Raw genomic sequence first — 25199 nt, 5'->3', positions numbered from 1 at the left:
GAGTCGACAGTATAGACGGCCCCACAGGCAATGAAGATGAGTAAGCCCCAGGTTGGCTTACCGTTGGGTTTTTTTTATTTTATTTATTTGTTTCATTTATAGACCGCCCATAGCGAGTGGCTCTCTGGGCGGTGTACAAAAAGGTTAAAATACAAAATATCAACAATAAAATCAGACAACAAACAATAAACACAAGCAGCAACTAAAGAAAAAAATAAAAAATAAAAAAAATAAATTATAACATAAACGCTTAAAATGCCTGGGAGCATAGCCAGGTCTTAACCTGGCGCCGAAAAGATAGAAGCGTAGGCGCCAGGCGTACTTCTTCGGGGAGGCTGTTCCACAGTTCGGGGGCCACTACAGAAAAGGCCCTAGATCGAGTAACTGTCCTCCGGGCTTCTCGATGGGTTGGTACCCGGAGGAGGGCCTTAGATGCTGAGCGAAGTGACCGGGTAGGTTCATAGCGGGAGAGGCGTTCCACAAGATATTGCGGTCCCACGCCGCGTAAGGCTTTATAGGTCAAAACCAGCACCTTGAATCTGGCTCGGAAACAAATAGGTAGCCAGTGCAAACAGGCCAGAACCGGTGTTACATGTGCTGACCGGCTGGTCCTCGTCAGCAGTCTGGCTGCTGCGTTTTGCACTAGCTGAAGCTTCCGAACTGTCTTCAAGGGCAGCCCTACGTAGAGCGCATTACAGTAATCCAATCTAGAAGTTACCAGAGCATGAACAACTGAGGCGAGGTCATCCCTGTCCAGATAGGGGCGTAGCTGGGCTACCAACCGAAGGTGGTAGAACGCATTCCTTGCCACCGAGGCCACTTGCGCCTCAAGAGACAAGGAAGGATCGAAAAGAACTCCCAGACTACGAACCTGTTCCTTCAAGGGGAGTGTGACCCCATCTAGAACAGGGTGAACATCCACCATCTGGGTAGGGGAGGCACTCACCAACAGTGTCTCAGTCTTGTCTGGATTGAGTCTCAGTTTATTAGCTCTCATCCAGTCCATTATCTTTTTTTTTTACAATAATTTTTATTCAAATTTTCATAAAACATACAAAACAAAATCATAAAACATTCAAAGACAAAAAACAAAACAAAACAAAAATAATTAAACAAAAAAAATAAAATACTGACTTCCCATTTGTCACAGATCAAATAGTTATAGGTCTACAATATATAACAATCCTGTCTCTTAAATCATATTATAAAATCACTTTCCTCCAGTAGTTATCTTAATTAATCATCAAATCTCATAAACATTACTTTATTCTTTCCACAAAAAGTCAGAGAGGTTTCAATTCTTTAAGAAATATATCTATCAATTTTTCTCCAAATAAACATGTCAATTAATCCATCTCGTTAATAATTATAATAATCTTATTGTCATAACCATATTCCAAATAAACATTTCGATTAATCCATCTCATCAAAATCTGTTAGGTTCAATAATTTCAATAGCCATTATTCTATTATCCCTATTAGTTCCATCTTCCATCTTCAATAGTCCTGTTAAGTCCAGTAATTTCAGTGTCCAATCTTCCATTATCAGTATTCCATAATAATCTTGCTGTCGTAGCCATAGTCATATAATAAGAGTCTGATGGGAATTTCCTCTATCCCAAATATTTTCTTGCCATCCATTCTGAATAAGTTGCTGAAATACTGTTGTAAAGTCATATCTCTGTTCTTCTTTTTTACAAAATGCACTGGCTCATCTCTTGAGAGTTTTTCCATTGTCACATGGCTGCAGTTAATTCCATAGATTTTCTCTATATCAAACTCCATCACGTCATTCCAGTCCAAAAGATTATCCAAGCCATTGATAACTTTATCTCTAATATCTTCATTAATTTCTTCAGAGATAACGTTAAATTCCAAACAGTAGATTTTATTTCTAAAATCCATAAACTCCAGATCTTTTTCCAATTCCACATTTGTTCCAAACTCCAGGGCTTGTATCTTCCCTTTATTTTTTCTTTTCTCATCTCTGATCTCATTCTCCTCTCTCACAGGATCCCCTATTTCTTTAAGCTCCTGCGTCATTTTGCTCAGTTCCATTTTCAGCTCCTTACTGCGCTGTCGCAGGGTTTGTTTCGTTATCTCAATCTCATCCATTATTTTCTGAAACATAATTACTTCCAGATTCTCAGCCACTTTCTTGATTGCCATTTTTAAAACCACGAAAACAAAACAAAACAAAAATAAAGAAGAACCACTTCTTATTTCAGCAACAATTGGGTTAATATTCCAGGCTTGATGACATCACAGTATAAACAGAGCAGCCTGCCTTATCTCTCTATGTTCAAGAATGCAAAACAAATTTAGTTCCCAGCATCAAAACAGCTAGTGGCGTCGTGAAGAAGCAGATTCGTCAAAATAAAATAGACCAAAAAGAGGATAGTCCCAGACAATATAATATTCCTCGGAATAGAAATCAGGAATAGAAATCCCTCTTCTGTTTATATCTTTAGAATGCACTTCCAGGACAGCTTTTTGCGACAGAAACAGAGATAAGCTGTTAATTTCGTGAATAACAGAGAAGAGTTATAGCTCACCCAGAAGTTGTCCAAAGCCGATCAATCTGACAAATCTCCTTTGGCTGCAACAATTTAAACCAAGTAAAAAAAAGAATAGAAAGAAGGGTGCTTACCTGTTAGTCCGTTCTCTCTTTAAAGAAAATATAAACGTATTGCTTAAACAGATAGAGCTTGTTCGGAAGTCCGTCCAGCATTGTTGGCTGGACCTTTTCTCATAAATTAATGAAATCCAGTCCTCCCAACAAAAACAGGCTTTTGAGGTTGATCTCTACGTTTCTCCCTGCCCGGGAGAAATTTCATCAGTCAAAAAAAAAATGTTCTGACTGATTTATATCTGAATAAGCTTCTTTTGAGGTGGGAGCCCGTCCCAAAAGCAGGCACAAGTGAAGTCACCCTTCCCGGAAGTCCTCATCCAGTCCAGAAGTTACCAGAGCATGAACAACTGAGGCGAGGTCATCCCTGTCCAGATAGGGGCGTAGCTGGGCTACCAACCGAAGGTGGTAGAACGCATTCCTTGCCACCGAGGCCACTTGCGCCTCAAGAGACAAGGAAGGATCGAAAAGAACTCCCAGACTACGAACCTGTTCCTTCAAGGGGAGTGTGACCCCATCTAGAACAGGGTGAACATCCACCATCTGGGCAGGGGAGGCACTCACCAACAGTGTCTCAGTCTTGTCTGGATTGAGTCTCAGTTTATTAGCTCTCATCCAGTCCATTATCGCGGTCAGGCAATGATTCAGCACATCCACAGACTCACCTGTAGAAGATGAAAAGGAGAAATAGAGCTGCGTGTCATCAGCGTACTGGTGGCAACGCACTCCAAAGCTCCTGATGACGGCACTCAGAGGCTGCATGTAGATGTTAAAAAGCATGGGGGACAAAATCGACCCCTGAGGGACTCCACAATGGAGAGTCCAAGGTGTCGAGCAATGTTCCCCAAGTACTACCTTCTGGCGACGATCCGCCAAGTAGGAGCGGAACCACTGCCAAGCAGTGCCTCCAACTCCCAACTCTGCGAGTCTCCCCAGAAGGATACCATGGTCGATGGTATCAAACGCCGCTGAGAGATCAAGGAGAATCAACAGAGTCACACTCCCTCTGTCCCTCTTCCAACAGAGGTCATCGTACAGGGCGACCAAGGCTGTTTCAGTGCCAAAACCGGGCCTAAAACCGGATTGAATAATCGGTCTCATCCAAGAGCACCTGGAGCTGATTGGCAACCACCCGCTCCAGAACCTTGCCCAAAAAGGGGATATTTGCCACCAGTCTATAATTGTTCAAGTTATCTGGGTCTAAGGAAGGTTTCTTCAAAAGAGGTCTCACTACTGCCTCCTTGAGGCTACTAGGGACTACTCCCTCACTCAAGGAGGCATTTATCACTTCCTTGGCCCAGCCGGTGGTACCAGTCCTGCTAGCCTTGACCAGCCAAGATGGACAAGGATCTAGAGCAGACGTGGTCGCCCGCACCATTCCAAGCACCTTGTCAACTTCCTCAAGCTGCACCAACTGAAACTCATCCAATAATGAAAGACAAGACCGTGTTCTGGACACTTCAATGGAGTCATCTGTCGTAACATCAGAGTCTAGGTCCCTACGGATGCATGCGATTTTATTTTGGAAGTGCCCTGCAATGTCGTTACAGCGAGCTTCAGATGTTTCAATGGTATCTTGAGGACCAGAATGTAAGAGTCCTCGTACAACCCTAAAAAGCTCTGCTGGGCGGCAGAGAGATGTCTTGATAGAGGCAGCGAAGTAGGACTTCTTCGCTGCCCTTACCGCTTTTATGTACAACTTAGTAGAGGCACTTACCAAAGCATAATTGCATCCGTCTGGAGTTCGTCTCCATCTGCACTCCAGCCTCCTTCTCTCTTGCTTCATCACTCTCAGCTCCGCATTGAAGAGGGCGCGCGGGAGCGATCATGTCGATAGCCCGGGCCATCTCTGTATTCCACAGTTCGACCAAGGCCTCGACAGGAGTGCCAGTACTATCAGCTGGAAAAACTCCCAGAACCCTCTGAAAACCCAGAGGGTTGGTCAGGAAAACCAGCAAAGTCCTCCTCATCAGAGGAAACAGCAGGAGAATGAAATAGAGTCATTAACTGTTCATGGGTTGTCCCTCGGGAACTGGAACAGAGACCTAGCGTGGTCGCTTGGTTGTGCTGTGGCTGGAAAGACGTTTAGTTTTGGCAACCGCTTTGGAATGCTTATGCTTGACCGCCTTAGATTGTTTCGGCTTGGTTGCCTGGGTTGTCTCTGGCTGTTCCGCCATCATATACTTTTCAAGGGGTGTCAGTACACGGCCACGGATGGGGCAGAATGCACAGACCCGAACAGGCTCAGTACATGGCCACGGATGGGGCAGAATGCACCGGCTCAGATGGCTAAGTACACGGCCACGGATGGGGCAGAATGTACAATTAATACAGCGTTGGTACACAGCCATGGGTGGGGCAGAATGTACAGTATGAACAGTCTTAGTACACGGCCACGGATGGGGCAGAATGCACAGTTCAAACAGCTTTGCACAGTATCAACAGCCTTGGTACACGGCCACGGGTGGGGCAGAATGTACCATTCGAACAGCTTTGCACAGTATCAACGGCCTTGGTACACGGCCACGGGTGGGGCAGAATGTACCATTCGAACAGCTTTGCACAGTATCAACGGCCTTGGTACACAGCCACGGATGGGGCAGGATGTACAGTTCGAGCAGCGTTGCACAATAACCACAGTCTTAGTACACGGCCACGAGTGGGGCAGAATGTACAATTCAAACAGTCTGATTCACAGCCACAGCTTTGAGACAGTCAAATGAGAATGTGTAGATTCAATAGTTGTAGCAGTCGAATAGTTGCAAGAGGCAGCCAGATTTAGTAGGAAAGACCTGTTGGCACTATAGGATTCTATCTGCAGCACACACACACACTGCTAGCCACAGCTCCTTCAAGCTAGGCCCCCTGTTAGGACGGAATAGACTAAACAGTAAGGGCGGGAAAAAGGGAGCAAACAAAATGGTGCCCGTGAAAAAAGCGGGAAAATTTTAATCAAAAATGGCGGATACGTTGTACAGTAACAACGGTTAGAAAGGAAGGAGCAATGGCGGACACGGAGTAGCACTAGCGAGCTGAAAAAGGGGCTGTCCGAAAATTTAAATGCAGAAGGACGGCCGTAAATACATTCTACAGCCGCGGGGCTGAGAACGCAATCGCGGCTGTTAAAACAGGCAAGGGAGACTCAGTCAAGGAGGCAGAGCGGCCAGCAAAGTCCCCGTAACAGGAGAGGTAACGTAAAAGGGTAAGCCGCAGCCGCAGCCTGCAGAGACCGTCTCGGCGATGTATTAAACGCCGCGGAACGAGTCGAGGGAGGCAAGGCAGCCCAACTAACAGGAGCCGTTCAATGGGAAAGGCGGAGAGCAGCAGCCGCAGGCTCCTGGAGGGGGAGATTGAGAGCACCGCCTCGGAGAAAAAAGCCGAAAACAAAGGAAGCTGCAGCCACAGGCTCCTGGTTGAAAAAGAGGAGCGTAAGGGCACGAAAAAAGGCGAAAAAAGCGGCGGAGCAGTAGGAAACTGCAGCCGCGAGCTCCTGGTTAAGGCTGCGTCTGCCGCTGAGGAAGAGAGAACCACAGCCGCGGTCTCTCCAAAGCGCCGTTAAGCTTTGTCCTGGGAAGGAAAAACCACCCGGGGAAGGGAGAACCCCCCCAAGGAAATTCCCCAGGAATAGCACACAAACAGTTGTAAAAGACAAGACAGAGGGAAGGGAACAACGTGAAATACACACACAAAAACTCCACACTCTGTCACACAATACACAAACACTTATCTAGATGCTAGCTATATATATTGGATGGACGAAGGCAAGAATGAACTGGAGAGTGGGAGGGGCCTGACGCCCCTAGTCTTGACTTCAAAAACATTCTTGCCTTTGGACGATAGGTGGAGCTATAACTCACTTGATGGCATTCCTCCTATGGAAAATGTGAAGTCTGCACAGTTTTTGGAACAAACAATTGTACTGGAAATGTCCAGCTCCCTAAATTCTTTCCTTGGGACTAAGTGAATAGAAAAGCCCCTGCAGAGTCTCTTTGGTTTATTTCTTAAGGGTCACAGGTCAGTCTTTTAGCACAGACTCACAGCACAGTCATTAGCACAATCTATTAGCACTTACTTTCACTGAGCGGGAAAATTTCAGCAGACTTCAGTTCATTAATATAACTTTTAATAATCTCTGGTGCCGTAATCATAAGCAGAAGACATTTTAAGACAAAGTGAATAAATTGACAGAAATATTACTAAGCAGAAAAAAGAAAAAAAGAAATTATTGCAAGGCTCTCAAGTAGCACCCAATTTTATGCGGTGACAGGGTACTGCTGTTATAGCGAACAGTGCAGCCCCCTGTTGTTTTGTCCCCTTAGCACTTTGGGGGGCTGGTTGCTAAGTAAAATCATCAGCCATTCTAAACTTTAAATCACTGGAGACCAGTCTTTTTTGTGACTGTGCCACAAATGACTGTCAAAGCATGACATAGTGACACTCTATAATGTATGTCACTATGCCCCATATGCCTTGGTGCTGTTTTATTTTTAGTCTACTCAGATGGGGAGCAAACAGCCATGCCTTATGGAGTTAGATACGAGTAGCCTTATAGCCAGGTGCGTTAATGTTTTATTATAATGCAGTAGAGGGAAACAAAGTGCTTTAAGTTTTTATTACTCAGTGAAGAGAAACAAAGTTAAAATTGTTTTTATCTGGATTTTTTCTTTTAAAAAAATCTAATTGTTTTTCTACAACTCATACTAGTTAACTGATTTTTGGGACATATCTGTTCGGTCCTTTTTATGTTGGAGTTCAGTTATAATTGGAAGCTAGTTACCTCTTCTCATTAAACTAGGTGTTGGTGGGAAATTATGCCACATAAATATCAGTGTTATGGCTTGGATGTTGTGGCTGCACCAAGTGCATACTGGATGGATAGAATATTAGAAAGGAATTAGAAAGGAATATGGAATAAATCTATATTGCAATTAGTTTTTTTTATCACTCAAAGAATGAGTAAATATGCTAGTTTAAGACTATTTTAAGAAAATGTTCTGATCCCATTGGTGTAGCATTTGTGATAAGTACATAATATAGTAAGCTGCAGAAGTAAGTATGAAACTTAATAGGGCGGGATTTGTGCCTATACCGTCTGCCTTATTCAGTAATAAGACAAAGTGAACAATGAAATGAAATTGAATTTAAAGTGCAATTGTTTATATAATTATTGATGTCTTCAGCCTGTAATCTTGCTTTTTTGTCTTAATAGCTCCAAAAGCTGGCTATAGCCAAGGAGCAACTCAGTATACTCAAGCCCAGCAAACTCGACAAGTGACAGCCATAAAACCAGCCACTCCTAGCCCAGCTACCACTACATTCTCCATATATCCTGTATCTTCCACTGTGCAACCAGTTGCAGCTGCAGCTACCGTTGTTCCCTCATACACTCAAAGTGCTACATACAGTACAACAGCAGTTACTTACTCTGGTGAGTAATGCTTAAAGATCAAAGCTGTAGAAATACTGTGCCAAACACATGTCTGGGTTCTCAACAAGAAAAGCCAGATTCTGGACTCTTAATTACTATGTGGGCATTTTTGCTTTTTCTAATGTGCTGCCCAGTAGTATTGAAGTTTAATCAGAAGTAAGTCAGCAGAGGAGTGGAGCAGACAAGAATGGGTTAACTCCTGAAGACAGTCAACACTTGAAAAATAAAAAGATTAGTTGGTGGCCAGATGAAAGGGGAAGGGAACCTTCTTCACTTCTTGACTCACTTTCAGCAAGTGACAGAGTCAGTGTATTCCTCCTGGGTCCCCATAAGGGATTCAGGAATAGTTTTCTTCATTTGTTTTTACCCTCACAAGAGCGAATTCCCTTGAGTTGCAGATGACACAGACTCTACCTTTTTCCAGTTGCTGTCCCTGCCCTCCAGGGAATAGGCAGATCTGGGGGAGGAAGAGAGGGATTGCTTCTATGAGGCACAGGAAGCATTTGGATGCAGCAGCAGCCAGGATCTGTTCTGTGCCCCCTTGGTGTGGTCCTTTGTCAGAGTGCTCCTCTGCGATCTCAAGGAGAGAGGAATCCCTCCTGAAGAATTGCCACTGTGGAGCCAGGGAGGACCAGGGAGTGGTCCCTTGCTCTCCACGCCTCCCTTAGAGCTACAGGCACTCCAAGGCAATGTGTCTCTGCAACACAGAGTGTGGCGGCACCTACCCTGTGGAATTCCCTCCCCTTAAATATTAAGCAGGCTCTGTTGTCTTTTCGGTGCCTTTTGAAGACTTTCCTCTTTCAACAAGCCTTTTAAGTTGAGACCTATCCCAGTCTGCATCTGTGTTGGAATTGCTTTTTAATATGTTTCTCTTAAACTTTTAAAAAAAACAGTATGTTTTTAAAAACAATGTTTTTAACCCTTTTTAAAGATGTCTTTAAAGCTTTTTTAAAAAAGTTGTTTTAATGTATTTTAAGGTCTGTTGTTTTATGTTTTAAAGTGTTTTTAGTGCTTTTGTTTGCCACCCTGGGCTCCTGCTGGGAAGAAGGGCGGGATATAAATCAAATAATAAATAATAATAATGCTACCTCTGTAATGAGTTTCTGCCGGGCCCTGAACACCTGGCTCTTCAGGCAGGCTTTTGGGGTGGGCTAGATTTTATCGTGAATGTTTTCAGATTTTTAATGTCTATTATATTTGTATGCCTATTTTGTATGTCGCCCAGAGTGGCTGGATAGCCAGCCAGATGGGCAACTAAGAAATTCAATCAATCAATCAATAAAATAAAATAAACAAGTAGCTGCTGCCTTGCCACCTTTTCAGGCACAGCCACTTGCATTATTTACTTAGCAGAGGGGCATCGTCTTTCCCAGTTCCCCCTTTTTCTCATGGTCTCCAGGCTGGTAAAAGCGATGGCCAGTGGAGGGGGGCAGCCTGTCTCATGTCTCAGCCAAAGAAGATAGTGGTTCCTTGAGCGAGGGGGTATAACCCTTTCTTCAGTGGCAAGCACCCAAAGTAGTTATCACTCTCCTTCACCCAACGGGGGGGGGGGAGTTGGAGGAGGCCCAAGTGCCTCTAATAGGCAAAAAGTGTGCCAGATCCCGCCATCGTGAGAGGTCCTCTTCTTCTATAGCCATGTTGGCCTAGGAAGAAGGGCCCAAACATCCTAGGGCCTGCTGCCATGGCCATTTCAACAAGGCCATGGTGAAGGAGGCAAGTGCTTCCCTAGCCAAACGGTGGGCCTGCACACATAGGAAGGGCCTGAACACTCTAGGGCCCACTGCCATGCTTACTTTTCTTGCTTATTGTCCTCTTTCCCCACCCTTTCCTCCTCAGATACCAGCCCAGATAGAGGGAGGGCAGGACCAACAGAAAGGACTCCTTCCAGAAGTCTCATAAGGATAAATGGAAGAGGAGCTCCTGCTCCACGGACAACCTGACTGCTTCTCCCTTAGTCCACATTCCGTCGGGGAGGGTGCCCCCCTTCATCCACTGCCTCAGATTCAGAAAGGGAAGAGGGGGAGCTTTTGGGGAGAAGACTCTCCTCACCACCCCCTGTGCATAAGAGATTGTGTTCTCTTGACTCTTACTGTATATGCATGCTGAAATGCTCCTTAATTAAATGGTAGATTCTATATATTATCAACCTTTACACATAATTAACTTTTTTATCATTTAAAGGTACATCTTACTCTGGCTATGAGGCTGCAGTGTATTCAGCTGCATCATCTTACTATCAACAGCAGCAGCAGCAGCAGAAACAGGCAGCGGCAGCAGCTGCTGCTGCTGCTGCAACAGCCGCCTGGACAGGGACCACCTTTACTAAAAAGGCACCATTCCAAAATAAACAGTTGAAACCAAAACAACCTCCCAAACCACCCCAGATCCACTATTGTGATGTTTGTAAGATCAGCTGTGCTGGACCGCAGGTATTATTTTTTTCGCTGTGAACTTAATTCCTTTGTGAACGAAACAGTTTCTATATTCTAAACAATCAGGAAGGGTTCAAGAAGTGTTTGGCTTCAGGGTTATTTCAGTTAAAATATGTAGCAACTAAAAGTGGTTCTGTTAAGTACAAGTAGGTCTTGCATTCAATACGCTGGCCAGACGCTGCATTAGGCTTGCCTAAGGGCTTGTGTTCATCCAATAAAATTTAGATTTATATACCCAACATCGTATGTAACAAAGGATTTCTTGCAACTCCCTTTACTTTCAGAAGTATTTTGCAGTGCAGATGCAATGTAAGTCCAAAATTGGTGCGCATGGAGCAAGTTACAAGGGTTTTTGGAAGGTGACCATTGTTGTATGTAATATCTACCATTCTAGGCTTTGCTTTTGCCTGAGACCAAATATATTCTTTACAATTTGAGCTCTAATGTTTAAAAGTTTTTCTCTGTAAAGCATTTGAGCTCTTTGTCTAGCTTGGAAATGGTTGAATGTAATGTAAAGGACATAGAATCATAGAATAGTAGAGTTGGAAGGGGCCTATAAGGCCATCAAGTCCAACCCCCTGCACAATGCAGGAATCCAAATCAAAGCATTCCTGACAGATGGCTGTCCAGCTGCCTCTTGAATGCCTCCAGTGTCAAAGAGCCCACTACCTCTCTAGGTAATTGGTTTCATTGTCATATGGCTCTAACGGAGTTTTTCCTGATGTCCAGTCAAAAACTGGCTTCCTGCAACTTGAGCCCATTATTCCGTGTCCTGCACTCTGGGACGATCGAGAAGAGATCCTGGCCCTCCTGTGTGTGACAACCTTTCATGTACTTGAAGAGTGCTATCATATCTCCCCTCAGTCTTCTCCAGGTTAAACATGCCCAGTTCTTTCAGTCTCTCCTCATAGGGCTTTGTTTCCAGTCCCCTGATCATCCTTGTTGCTTTCCTCTAAACCTGTTCCAGTTTGTCTGCATCCTTCTTGAAGTGTGGAGACCAGAACTGGATGCAGTATTCAAGATGAGGCCTAACCAGTGCTGAATAAAGGGGAACTAATACTTCACGCTATTTGGAAACTATACTTCTGTTAATGCAGCCTAATATAGCATTTGCCTTTTTTGCAGCCACATCGCACTGTTGGCTCATATTCAGCTGTGGTCAACAACAATTCCAAGATCCTTCTCACACATACTGCTAAGCCAAGTATCCCCCATCTTATTACTGTGCATTTGGTTTCTTTTCCTAAGTGTAGAACTTTGTATTTAGAATAGGATTGCAATCTTCAGCTGAGCAGAATAAAATTTAAATTTAATGCCTTTATTTTCCTTAACTGTAAATCTGTTTACATCTTCTATGGCATTTTTCTTTGCTACTGGGTTTTCTAAACTGCTAACTATAATTATTTGGATGATTAGGAGAAAATTATTTTTGGATACATTTCAGCAGCCTTTTACTTCTGAAAGCTGCCCTGGACTCCTACTGGGAGGAAGGGGGGAATATAAATCAAATAATTAATAAATAAATAAAATAAAGTTGTGATGTATATGCCCCAGCAAAAGCAACCTAAACTAGCCATGTCTTACACTTTGCTTTTTAATGACAAGAATTATATAACAAATGAACTAATGTGTGTATTTTATTTTTGTGGCAATTTAAACAGACATACAAAGAACATTTGGAGGGACAGAAACATAAAAAAAAAGAAGCAGCATTGAAAGCATCACAGAACGCAACCAGCAACAGTTCATCTGCTCGTGGGACTCAGAACCAGCTGCGCTGTGAGCTCTGTGATGTGTCTTGCACAGGAGCTGATGCCTATGCTGCTCATATTCGTGGAGCTAAGCATCAAAAAGTTAGTCCTTCTTCTCATTCACCTGCCCCCCAGACTTTGGTTGTTTTCCTATCCTAAACAAGGGGAATTAGATCCTGCAGGCAGGCTGGATCCAGAATTGGCCACGTTAGGCAGGTGGATGGGAGTGCCCAACTTTCAGTGACTTGATGTCTTGTGACATTAGGTGATTCACTTTAAGAGGACGAATCAAGAGCACATCGTAAGTGCATTCTGGATTCTTCCTTTGCAGCCTTGGCTTGAATTCAAGCCTGGGCTGCAAAGATTCCTGCTGAGATGCCTGCCAATGAGACTTGCTGTTGGTGCCATCTTTTAATTTTTTTCTCTTACAACAAGCTATAATAACTTCACCAAACATTACAGTACTGATGTTCTTGTCACATTACCCATTTTTCCTCTTTGAGTTTACAGTTTCTGTGGATGCAGCTCTCTCCATAGTGTCTCATGTGCCAAAGGCCAAATCAGTGCCAGAGTACCTTTGCCAGTATACATTATGAAAGGCACCTGTGTATTTGCACATTTGTCCTTCTCATTAGGCCAGTAGTGGATGGCAGGATGGGGTGGTGGTGCACACCTGGCCTATGATTGTCTGTATTGCTGCTCCATACTGGCATGGTGAGGGGGAGGAGCAAGGTAGCAGTAAAGTCAGCGCAGTACAAATGCAGTGGCAAAGGAACAAGCTGAAGCTGAATCCTGATAAGACCGAGGTACTACTTGTGGGGGACAAAGGAAGGTTGGGCGATATTGACCTGAAGTTCAATGGGGTAAGTCTACCCCTGAAGGACCAGGTCCGCAGCCTTGGGGTTGTGCTTGATTCCAGGCTGTCCATGGAGGCTCAGATTTCGGCAGTGAGCCGGGCAGCCTGGTATCAACTACACCTCATACGAAGGCTGCAACCCTACCTTCCTGATCACCAGCTCCCACAAGTGGTACACGCCCTGGTCACCTCTCGTTTGGACTACTGTAATGCGCTCTACGTGGGGTTACCCTTGAAAACGGTTCGGAAATTACAACTTATACAAAATGCGGCGGCTTGATTACTTACGAATAGTCGCCGCCGGGATCACATCACACCAGTGTTGTTCGATCTACACTGGCTTCCAGTTGTTTTCCGAGCCCAATTCAAGGTGTTGGTATTGACCTTTAAATCCCTACACGGTTTCGGCCCAGTTTATCTCACGGAGCGCCTTCAACGCCACCAATTATGCCGCCCGACAAGATCGGCCACACAGGGCCTTCTCTCAATCCCGCCAACAAAAACAGCCAGATTGGCGGGTACTAGAGAGAGGGCATTCTCAGTGGCGGCCCCCACTCTTTGGAACTCCCTCCCACAAGATCTCCGGCACGCCTCTTCCCTAAATGTGTTTCGGAAAGCCTTAAAGACCTGGCTCTTTCAACAGGCCTTCGGGGTTTCTGGGGAGGGTTAACTGCTATAACTGTAATGCCTCCTGCCCTCTTTTAATACTGTTGTTGCAGATTTATTGATTTTACACTGTTTTATATTGTATCACTGTATTTTATTAATTGTATTTTAATGATTTTGTACGTCGCCTAGAGTAGCCATTGGCCAGATAGGCAACACAGAAATTAAATTTATTATTATTATTATTAATGTGGTGCTCCAACCAGTGCATTTGCACTGTGTCAGCCTTGCTGCTGCCTCACTCCTCCCCCTCTCTGTGTCAGTATGCAGCGGTGACACAGGTGACGGGAGGTCAGGTGAGTGCAGCTGTCTCACCCTGCTATTCACTACTTCTTTAAGGCTTCTGCTAGCTCTGATATTGTGAAAGCTCCTCATGTAAAGCAAGCTGTCAGATCTCGGAAGTTTAATCTTTAATGACAGGTTTGCTGTCTTTCTCTAGAATGCTATTTCTGCCTGAGCAGCTACCAACTTGAACAGAATTAGATCATTATACAAAAGATCCTTTTTACGTGTTTCTGAAAGCGACAACGGAGCCAGTGCCAGAATGGTGCCAAATGTAAAAGGTGCTGAATGCTAGCACTTTTTTCAAAGGAACATTTGGGAGCATGTCAGATGTGGGGTAGATGGCTAGGGTTCAGTTTCATGCAGGGCCATGTGTGTATTCAAATCCGTTAAGTGTCTCTCCCCCCCTCCCGGTAAATTAATGTTTATTGTGAATGTTTTTGAAGGTTCCTTTAAGCTTACATTTTTTATGCTCTTAGAAGTGCAAACAGGATTCTAAGTAGATGTTTAGCATTTTGTTAGATCCTGCTATTCACTTTCTTTATTGGTGGTTCTAGGTGGTTAAGCTGCATACTAAACTTGGCAAACCCATTCCTTCAACTGAACCAAACGTTGTTACCCAAGCTACATCTGCAACATCTGCTTCCAAACCAACTGCTGTCTCTTCAAATATTGCAACTAGCAACAGCACTGTGAATTCGTCTGTTACATCTTTGGCAGTGAAAATTCTTACTCCCTCTGCCAATGTGCTGCTTAGTACAACATCCAACAACAAAGCAACAGTAGTTCCAGCTAATGTTGCTGTGAAGAAAATATCTACACCCAAAATTAACTTTGTTGGCAAGTACTGAAGTCTTTTATTGTGAAGTTCAGCAATTATGTACATTGTAAATCTATTCTTTCATAATCGTATTTATTGTGTCAACTATAATTTTGACTACCACTTTGAATTAAGGATTTTTCTGGTTGGCTGCATTGTTTTAATATGATGCCTGTCAAACTGAACTATTTGCAGTTTTAAGCCTCCCCCCCCCCCGGACAATCTTCACAAATTGTCTCTCACAAGCAGAGTCCTCAAATGTAAGAAAATATTATATTCATGCTTCCTCTGCTGTAGTGCACCTTTTATTGGAGATAATGAAGATACTGAGGATGGGGTTACCATGTACCACAATTCCTAATGTTATTGAACAGTGCATTTTCAGTAGCTGTCATAGATATTCTGCTGATAAGATCTTATTTGGTCAGTGTTTAACAAGCACATGTCTTGCACCCAATTAACCAGTCCTCTTGAGGGTCCCACTGTCATGAATGCTGTTTGCAGTCCTGAAAAGTCTGTTGGGCTGTCTCTTATTAAACCATATGTTTGATTTCATATTTTATGATGGATTTGCAGAATATCCAGGTTTTTGAGCTCTAGGGCAGCCCCCTTCCTCCTGGTTATGGCAAGAAATGTTGTGGCTTGAAAATGTCATGAAAATGTTCACTTTAAAATATTTTACATTAGGTGGCAATAAGCTACAGACAACAGGAAGCAAAGTGGATGAATTAAAAACAATAGAAAATATCAAGACTACTTCTTCTATTGCTGCCGTGCAAACCCAGGAAATTAAACCAGATACGTCTACTGAATCTGTAACTACTACAGCTCTTGCTGCTTTGCAAAGTGAGGTCCAGCCAGTGGGTCATGACTATGTGGAAGAGGTATTCTTTTTTAAACTGTATTTATTAAATTCGGTTAAGCAAAACTACATACACATATGAGTTAAATTAGTTCATATGGCCTGGAAATATGAAATAATCAAATATGAATGATATTTGATTCCTGTCTCTATATGAGGAAGCTACTTAACTATTTTGTCTATGAAATAATTTACAGTGGAGGAACAATAGCATTGCCTCTGCCTTAAGAAAAATACAGTAATTACTAAGTCTGTTTTTGCAATTCTGATTGCTGAGGACATGGAGAATACTTCAAAGCCAATTGTTCCAAGCTTCAGCTTCAAAGGAACGGGTAGTGGGGCATATAGTAGGGTGGTAGAGGCTATAACTGTGGAGTTACAGGATTACTGAGTATCATGCAGTAGCCTTCCACTTCAGGAAGATTCCTAATTTTTCTAAGTAATGTATTTCTCTGCATCTGCTGTGAAAACGAGCACTTGGAGCATATCGAGGATTAGGGGATAAATAGATCCCTGTATTGCTTGGTAGCATAGTATTGAGTGCTTTGAAAAAATGGACTGCCTCCCAGTCGATTCCGACTTATGGCGACCCTATGAATAGGGTTTTTGTGGTAAGCGGTATTCAGAGGTGGTTTACCATTGCCTTCCTCTGAGGCTGAGAGGCAATAACTGGCCCAAGGTCACCCAGTGAGCTTCATGGCTGTGTGGGGATTCAAACCCTGGTCCCCCAGGTCATAGTCCAACACTCAAACCACTACACCACACTGGCTCTATTAAGTGCTTTACAGTACCAAAAAATCAAAATACAAATTCTGTAACATTACAAATTCAAATAGTCAAGAATTGAAACTAACAGTCTTCCAACTTAATTTTTTAATGAATTCAGATAAAATTTCTCTGGGAAAAAATGGTTTTCATCTGTCTCCTGAAAGCCATCAAGAAGAAAAAGGGAGTGAAACTCCTCTTCCAAGGAGTTCCACGCATGAGGGAACGTCCAAGCCGCCTTCAAAGGCAGCTCCATGCAAAACATGTTACAGTAGTCCAGTCTTAGCAGTTACCGTGCTTGCTCTAGTTTCCAGAAGTGGCTGTAACAGTGAAAGGGCACTTCAGAAAGCTATTTGGAGTACAAGGGTCTTCTTCAGAGCCAGAGAATAATTCTTCAATAAGGTTTCCTAACCTAGTAATGTTGCAAACACACACCTGCAAAAGCGATTTAGCAAGGGAGATTGAAGAGGCAGGATTAGTTTACATAAGGAATTGCTTTACCGCTGTGGGTGTAGGCTTTTGCTGCAACAACTAGGTGCTTTGTAAGCCATAAGAGGAAGAAAGTTTTGCACTCATCTTTTTCTTCCATCCAGATCTGGCAGCAGGAGATCTGGAACAAAGTAATATGACTGGAAAATAGTTGATTCAATGCTGATACTAAACAATAGCAAAGATGGGAATAAATTTCTGTCTCAAAAAGTTTTTGAACCTAATGAAATCTGCTATGGCTGGTTAATGCAGGTTTTCTATTGCAAGTATTGCGTAAATCTTCCACCAAAATTTGTGTTTGTGTGGAATATTAACAAGAATGATTTCAGCTTTTTATTAAAAACCAAGTTGTACTTGGTGAAAATTTTTACTGTGTGTTCTTTGTTTCAAAGGTACGGAATGATGAAGGGAAGGTTATTCGTTTTCATTGCAAACTTTGTGAATGCAGCTTTAATGATCCTAATGCCAAGGAGATGCATCTAAAGGGAAGGCGGCATAGATTACAATATAAGGTGAGTTGATTGTAGGACCATAAATGTTGTCATTATAGCTGTCTGTTCCAGTAAATTTGATGATGGTGGAGTTTTCTATTACTTGGTCTCCTCTGGTATGAAACCTAAGCAAGTAATTTGTGCATGTGTGTATCCTCTTTAGCAGCAAAGCCGGTACAGAACTGTTCTATGTTATAAATCTATGTATTTTAATAAACTGATACGAATTTGCCTAACCCATGTACATAATAACTGAATATCATGCATTCATCTTGCAAATTGGCAAATTCCTAATCCTTTTACTCATAGTTACAGGAATAAAAATAGTTCAATATAGAATCTGACGATTGCTTAACAAGGGTGATCTGTGTGGGTTTTTCATTTGTCAGGGTTGCCTTTTCACTGATTAGGTGGTGGGTGGGTGGGGTTAAGACTGAGGAGGCTCAGGACTCCTTGAGTAAATGCATGTTTGAATTGTGTTTTTAGTGCTTTTGTTGGCTGCCCTGGGCTCCTGCTGGGTGGGATATAAATCAAATAATGAATGAATGAATGAATGAATGAATGAATGAATGAATGAATGAATGAATGAATGAATGGTAGGACCACATCTCTGTTGTTGGTGACAGCCAGGAAATCCTGTGGCTCTCCAACTGTGTATCAAGGCTTTCCTTGTGTTCACTTTCCTTGTGTTTGAAGGAGACGAGCTTTTTGAGCAAATAAAGGGAAGATCTTTCCATATACAAGGAAGGTGCATTGTCAAGACTTCCTAGCTTGAGGGCTTCTCAATTGTCGCATTTAATCAACTGTTCTTTCTGCTCACCGGCAGACTCAAGCTACCCGAAGGGTCATTTTGCCCATCCATATCTCTGATATATCCTAGCCATCCTCTTCTTCTAGAGGAAAGTGTTCGAAAGGGTTATCTGACACCCTATCTTGGTGAAATGGTTCTTCACTCTTGCCAACAAAATGGGGAGAGGAGGATTGCTCTGTGCCAGTCTCACCAAAGCTCAGAGCTTTCCTTCTGTGGTGGCTATAGTACACATGCTTTGAGGATAGAGTTTCTTTGTTATCAGAATGGAGAGCCTGGTGCCACAATGCAATGGCTCTGAATTTTTGGATTCCCTCTTGAGACCAGCCTCGGCATCAGTGCTGTTCAGTTAAGAGCTCTTTGGATGGTGTGTGTTCATTTTCAGACATTACTCAAGGGAAAACATATCATGATTGATATCAACAACACTTCAGCTCTATCATACACCAAGAAGCAGGGCAATGCCAGGTTGCTAGCAGTTTGCAAACAGGCTACACTATTATTCAAATGTGCAGAATAGACGATCTGATCCATCTGGGCCCTGCATATTAGGGAAGAGGACAATTCAGGCAAGAGGTTTATGCTCACATCATTGAACAATCCACAACCCTAGCATGGGTTGTCAAACTTTCCAGTGCAAAGACCAGAAACCTTTTTTACCAAGACCAAGTCAATCACTGCTCTGAGGGCATCGATGTTCTTGCCCAGTCCTGGCCAAGAGGGCTTTGATACACTCTCCCTCCCCTTTCCATTCCTGTCCAGAATCTTTGGCCATTCTGCTGTCATCATAACTGTTATCATCCTAATTGTCTCTTACTGGTCGAGAGGTGGGGTTTGGCTAAACTTTATCAAGACTACTGATCTAAACAATATAGTCCCTTTCTGTAACCCAGCTGGACCTGCTTCAAGTCTCATGTGCAAGCTGAGAGGATAAGAGTTTGGGGTATTTTTCTAGAGTAATTTTATACTCTCTTTGCCATCTATAGGGACTTGCATCAGTAGCAGTACCATATTACCAGATGGTACTCTGCCCCCCCCCGATGCATGGGGGACTGCCTTATTGCACCCCAGTGTTTGGATCATTTGAGGGTGCCAAATAGAGAGAATGAAGAATGTTCCTTATATGTGAGCTCTCCCCTACTTGTTCGCTAGTTGGTGGTGCAGTTCCCATCCTGCAGGATGTCTGATCTTCATTTGCCACCAGAGTCTTGGTTTAGTCCATAATAAAGTAAGGATAATTGCTTGGATAGTAGTTTCTGGCCTTAGGGGGGAAGTGGGAGGTGCCTCTTAGCCCCTCAATCTTGTCCTCAATTTAAAAATCCTGCCTCCTACTTTTTCTTCCTGTTGCTTGCACTAAAATGGTAAAAGTACAGATTGTTATAATCAATAAAGTATGTCTATTTTGAGCACCAGCTGTTCCCTCCCCCTGCCAAACCATGGCTGCCATAAAGCACCATATCTGCCTATTAAGTTACTTATATGTATGGCAAGAGAAAGCATTATATGAGGAGGAATTGTACTGTAGCTTATTGTTTTCTCCTCATGTTTTAATATGGATTGTGTCTCTAAGTGCATTGCAGTTTTTGCTATCACTTGGTGCAAATAATTGGATCTGCCCAGAGAGAGTAAATCTTTCAAGAAAATAAAATAAAAATCCTTCTGCACAACAGAAAAAAGTAAACCCAGACTTGCAAGTAGAAGTGAAGCCTAGCATCCGGGCAAGGAAGATACAAGAAGAAAAGATGAGAAAGCAGATGCAGAAAGAGGAATATTGGAGAAGGCGTGAAGAAGAAGAGCGGTGGAGAATGGAAATGAGGTAACATGTTGGTTTAAATAAGTAATGACCAATGTATATTATGTTAAACTCAAGTAGTTTCCATCCCATGTGAATGGTATTCCTATGAGTGCTTACCTTAGAGAACTTGGATTAATTTTGCCTTTATTTAAATAATTGACAGCCAGCATAATAAATCTTTTAGGAGTAAGAATTCTTTTTCATCTGTGTAATCCTGTTGCTACTCTGAATTCTGTAGCAAAAGTCTCATTTATTTTAATAGAGAATTACTGAACCTGCAGCATCCAATTTCTTTTTTTAACATTTGTAGTTCCTAAAATTAATGTTGACAGTATTGAACATACCATCAATAAAAATATTTCAGTATCAACTTGAAAACAAATGTGATTTAATTCATATACTTAGACGCTATGAAGAGGACATGTACTGGAGGAGGATGGAAGAAGAACAACATCATTGGGATGACCGCCACAGAATACCTGATGGAGGATATCCTCATGGACCTCCAGGCCCGCTTGGACTACTTGGTGTACGACCAGGAATGCCGCCACAGCCCCAGGGACCAACAGTGAGTAATTAGAATGAGTTTAAAGCCTTGCTCATTGTCCAGAATGTAATTGGAGTCTGGTACTGAACTAAGGAGAATGTTTGGATGGACATATCTTTATAAGCCCAAGGTATGAATGAGCCTTATGTTCACAGCCCCTTTACTCCTTTCTTTATTGCAGGCCAGTAAATCAAGAAACCTTTGATTTGCTATAGTTGACCATTTTTGACCACACTAAGAAAATATGGTTAGCAGCTTAGGAACAAGCCAGGATATTAAACTAACTTCAGACCATGATTTAATACCCTGGCTTGTTCCAAAGCTGAAAACTATGTTTAACATAGTTCAGATGCAATGGGAAACTATAATTAATTGAAGGTTTCCTGGTTTGGTTGCTAGCTCACATAACTGGAGGAGTGAAAGGGCTGCGTGTGTGAGCAAAAGGTTTCTTTCTCAGCTTGTTAAGCTGAGACATGATTGTCTGAACATAGAATTGCTGTAGCTATAGTACATTTATTTTTGTATTATTCCCTACTTGAAACTCTTAAAGGGTTGATGAAGTACCTTTTTGAAAGCCCAAGTATGCTATATCAACTGGATCACTTTATCCATATGCTTGTTGACACTCTCAAAGAACTCTAAATAGTGAAGTGAGAAAGGACTTAAACTTAGAGAAGTCACACTACTTCTGCTTCAGCAAGACTTGTTTTCAGTTTTGTCTTTGACAATGCTTTCCACCAGTTCTGCTGGAATAGATGTTAAGCTGACCTCCTTTAGTTTCCCCAATCCCCTCAGATTCCCTTCTAAAAATGGTGTTCTGTTGGTCACTTTCTAGTCCTCAACTCATCTGGTCTGGATGGGTTGAAGAGTCCTGTTTGCAGCTTCAGAGTGTTCCTAGATCTGGCATTGCTCAGGTGATTGTTGTAGCCAGGAGTGCCTTTGCCCAGTTATACCTGTTGCATTTTCTGAATAAACAGAGGGTGGCTAGCATCCAAATGGGCAATCAAAAAGAGAAGGTCAAAAACGATGCTGGAGAGTGGGAACTTTTGTTTTTGATAAAACCCAACGCGTTTCAGCCTGTTATCTACAGGCCTTCATCAGGGGCTATAGTAAACCAAACATAGAGGACAAATTAGTTCTACACACATCTAAAATAATATATATATCCATAGTACATATAAATCTTTTGAACAGTCTTGTACTCACATAATAGCTTATAAGATTAAAAGACGAACAAATCGCTTTCTGTACTGTACCAATATCAAACATCTCAATGACTAATACAATGGATTGTCTGTACACAAGCAACCCAAAGCAAGGTGCAGGTGAATGCAGCTATGTTCCCTTTTGCATTAGGAACAGCCCCTGATGAAGGCCTGTAGATAACAGGCTGAAATGCGTTGGGTTTTATCAAAAATAAAAGTTCCCACTCTCCAGCATCTTGGTCTTTGACCTTCTCTTTTTGATTGCGCATTTCCTGAGAAAGGCAGATCTAACCTCCTGATTTGATAACAGCTTTACACTCTACATGGGGCTGCTCTTTAAAAGCCTTGCCACAGTGGTTTGTACATGGGTAATCTCACAATTAGACTACTGTAACATGCTGTTTGTGCAGTCACCCTTGTTCATTGTTCGGAAGCTGCAGCTAGTGCAAAATGCACATGGTAAGATGCTCAGTGGAACATCCACGTCTGCGCACATTACACCACCAGTGTTGAAAGATCTGCACTGGCTGCCTATTAACTAGTGAAGCAAGTTTAAGGTTTTAAAACCTTAAACAACTTGGGACCTCCCCCAAACTTTTAAGATCTTCCAAGGAGCTTGCTGATCATTCTATGATCAGTGGATTGTTACTTGATGACAGTGTAAAAGTGGGCATTCTTGGTGATAGCAGCCACCTTCTAGAATAGCCTCACTTGAGTAATTGTGAGGTGGAGACAGTTTAAACACCTCTTAAAAACTTAAATATTTATACAAGCTTTCCTGGACTCTTACTCTTCATTTTCATTTTTTGTTTTGTTCAATACTCAGTTTTATTTATGAGATATAGTTGTCTGTGTTTTTATCTCTCTTTTTATCTAGCTTTCAGGAAAACTTTTGCATTTTTTAGCGTTTTATTGCTTTTGTGTAAACTGGAGTGATTTTTTAAAAAAAAATTAAGCAGTATATAGTTTTTGTAAAATAAAGTGTTTAGAAACTGCAGCTGATTGAAAATACAGATTACTCTCTGATATATGCTTTTTAGATCTCGTTATACCAGCCTTGTCAATTGCACTGACTTCAGATTTCTTTCCAAGCCCAGTTCAAAGTACTGATACTTGCCTATAAAGACCTAAACAGCTTTGGTCCAGGATATCTGAAAGACTGCTGACTCTCATACAGGCCTGCCTGTAGGTTGCGATTGTCTTAAGAAACCGTGTTATATGTTCTACCACACAAAGAGGTTTAGTTGGTGGGAGTGCAAGACAGCCTTTTCTTTGGCAGCACTCCAGTTGTGGCATTCCCTGCCAAAGGAGACACTAGTGAATAACATTCATGTGGGCTGTGACAAAAATCTTACTCTCTGTGATTTTCAGTGGTTTTTAATATGTGATTGCAGATTATATTTTAGATTTTTAAGTTTTAGTTTTAATTTTTGTTAGTTGAAGTTATTGTTCTTGTATGTAAACTGCTTTGGAGCATTGTTAGGGCCAAAAAGCAGTATAAAAATGTTTCTTCAATAAATAAACAAATACTGAAAACAGGAACCTTAAACAAGATGGTTTCTGGACCCAGTTGTCAAAATCCAGGCATTCCAAGTAGATATGTGGACAGTGATGTTTACAAATGGCCGGATTGTATTCTGTTCTTGCACAAAATAACCTGCATCTGTCAAGCAGAACTTTTCATGCCATCTGAAGCCAAACATCTAGCCTACCGACTGCAGCCATTGGCTCCACCTGTCAATGCTTGGAGGAAGGTTCACCATATACAACAGGATATTGAATTTTGACCAGCAGGTCTATGTCAAATAATTCAACTGTTTGTTGCTAGCTTTGCCTCTCCTAAGACACTTTGATGTTCTTGAGGACAAAGTGCAGCAAAAGGGATAATGGAACTAGAGCTCATCCACAATAAACAGGATATTCTGCTTCAGGTATTTCAAGATTCCAAAAGAAGAGGGGACATTGTCTAATTCTTAGGGGACAAAACTCTAGTAACCCCTGAAAGTCAGGATCGCCCCTTCTTTACCTGTGGGGTTGGTTTGCACCTCTGGACCTTAAAGGTGCCCATGTTCACAACACAAATATAGCATGCCTCTCATACGTTTATTATGAAGGGTAGCCAATATGTGTATCTGGTGCTGCTGTATGTATTTTGAGTTCTGGCAATGCATGGGTATTCTGTTCGGTATGTAAGATTTCCAAGTTGATGAGGTTCTCTCTGGACACAATGTAACAGTTGTACTTTCAGACAGGTGAAACTGCCTACTAATTGTTCCATTTTATTTCTGGAAATATCATTGCCACTTTTTGAACATTATCCTGGCCAGTTTTTCTATTCAGTTGGCCTTCAGGAAGAACCACAAAGTACAACTATTCTGCAGCTAATTATGAAAAAGCTGGTGATGTAGGGGTGGGTGGGTTGCTTTTGTGGTCTCTTGCAGACTTAAGAAGAGAATCAAATTCCAATCCCCATTCACCCCCACCCTTGTTTTTAAGCTTAGATAAGATAACTGAATAAGCATTCTTCTATAGACTGGTTTAGATTCCTGTAACTTCATATCTTTTGAATTTGAGTTAATTTGTCACAAACAATAGTAGAACTTGAAAGCTTCTCTATGTCTGATCTTTATCACCTTATTCATTTGCCAGAGGAGAGAGGGCCTGTTGCCATATTGGCCCCGGTGAATTGTTTTTGTCGAAGGCTGATGTCAACCAATTCTTAATTTTCTTTTTTTTAAGATCTCGTGTTCTGTATATGAGCTGTCTTTATACACCTTGTGAAAAAAAACTGAGGTGATAATTTAAACAAGATAGCAAGGAACAGAAAGCAGTAAAATCTAAAATGTATTTGGGGACATATTTGAATTTAAAAATCCACTTTCTATATGCAGCCTCTGCGTCGACCAGATTCATCAGATGACCGTTACGTAATGACCAAACATGCTGCTATCTATCCAACTGAAGAAGAACTCCAGGCAGTACAAAAAATAGTTTCTATCACTGAGCGTGCACTAAAACTTGTATCTGATAATATGACCGACAATGAAAAAAACAAGAGCAAGGAAGGAGATGATAAAAAAGAGGGCAGTAAAGATAGGTATGTTTTATTGTCATTGTAACACATTTGTTTTGTATTGAAGAGAATTGCTTGCAATCATTGTGCTTGGACAGACACTAAGGCAAAATGGAGTCCTAATTTGCTCTGCTTCATGTACCCTCTTGAAGTTCCTATTTGTTTCGTCTGAGTCTGTGCTCAAGGCTCCAAATTCTGTGCCCAGAAAACCTGAATTCTGTGATCCCTCACTGTTTGCCAAAATAGGAGCTTTACTGGGCAAACATTCTGCAGAAGTAGCCAGGAACTGCATTCCCTGAG

General features: G+C 42.2%; 2 protein-coding genes across 3 annotated transcripts in view; one reads left to right on the top strand and one right to left on the bottom strand.

Annotated features, from left to right (window-relative positions):
* Positions 1 to 25199, bottom strand: part of SUB1 (SUB1 regulator of transcription) — a 414045-nt gene that overhangs the window by 53606 nt on the left and 335240 nt on the right. The gene's annotated exons all lie outside the window — the stretch shown is intronic.
* ZFR (zinc finger RNA binding protein) overlaps positions 1 to 25199 on the top strand; it is a 68072-nt gene that overhangs the window by 31287 nt on the left and 11586 nt on the right. For both annotated transcript variants that reach the window (XM_061615647.1, XM_061615658.1), the window contains exons 5-13: positions 7839 to 8057; positions 10239 to 10486; positions 12151 to 12342; positions 14602 to 14884; positions 15552 to 15748; positions 17373 to 17492; positions 19950 to 20095; positions 20480 to 20642; positions 24718 to 24923. In XM_061615647.1, coding sequence (XP_061471631.1) covers positions 7839 to 8057; positions 10239 to 10486; positions 12151 to 12342; positions 14602 to 14884; positions 15552 to 15748; positions 17373 to 17492; positions 19950 to 20095; positions 20480 to 20642; positions 24718 to 24923 — 1774 coding nt within the window. The remainder of the gene's footprint in view (positions 1 to 7838; positions 8058 to 10238; positions 10487 to 12150; positions 12343 to 14601; positions 14885 to 15551; positions 15749 to 17372; positions 17493 to 19949; positions 20096 to 20479; positions 20643 to 24717; positions 24924 to 25199) is intronic.

Source organism: Rhineura floridana, chromosome 1 (assembly GCF_030035675.1).
Source record: "Rhineura floridana isolate rRhiFlo1 chromosome 1, rRhiFlo1.hap2, whole genome shotgun sequence".
NCBI classification, from domain to species: domain Eukaryota; kingdom Metazoa; phylum Chordata; class Lepidosauria; order Squamata; family Rhineuridae; genus Rhineura; species Rhineura floridana.
The sequence above is the reverse complement of the archived record's forward strand: the minus strand, read 5'-3'. Positions and strand labels throughout refer to the sequence as shown.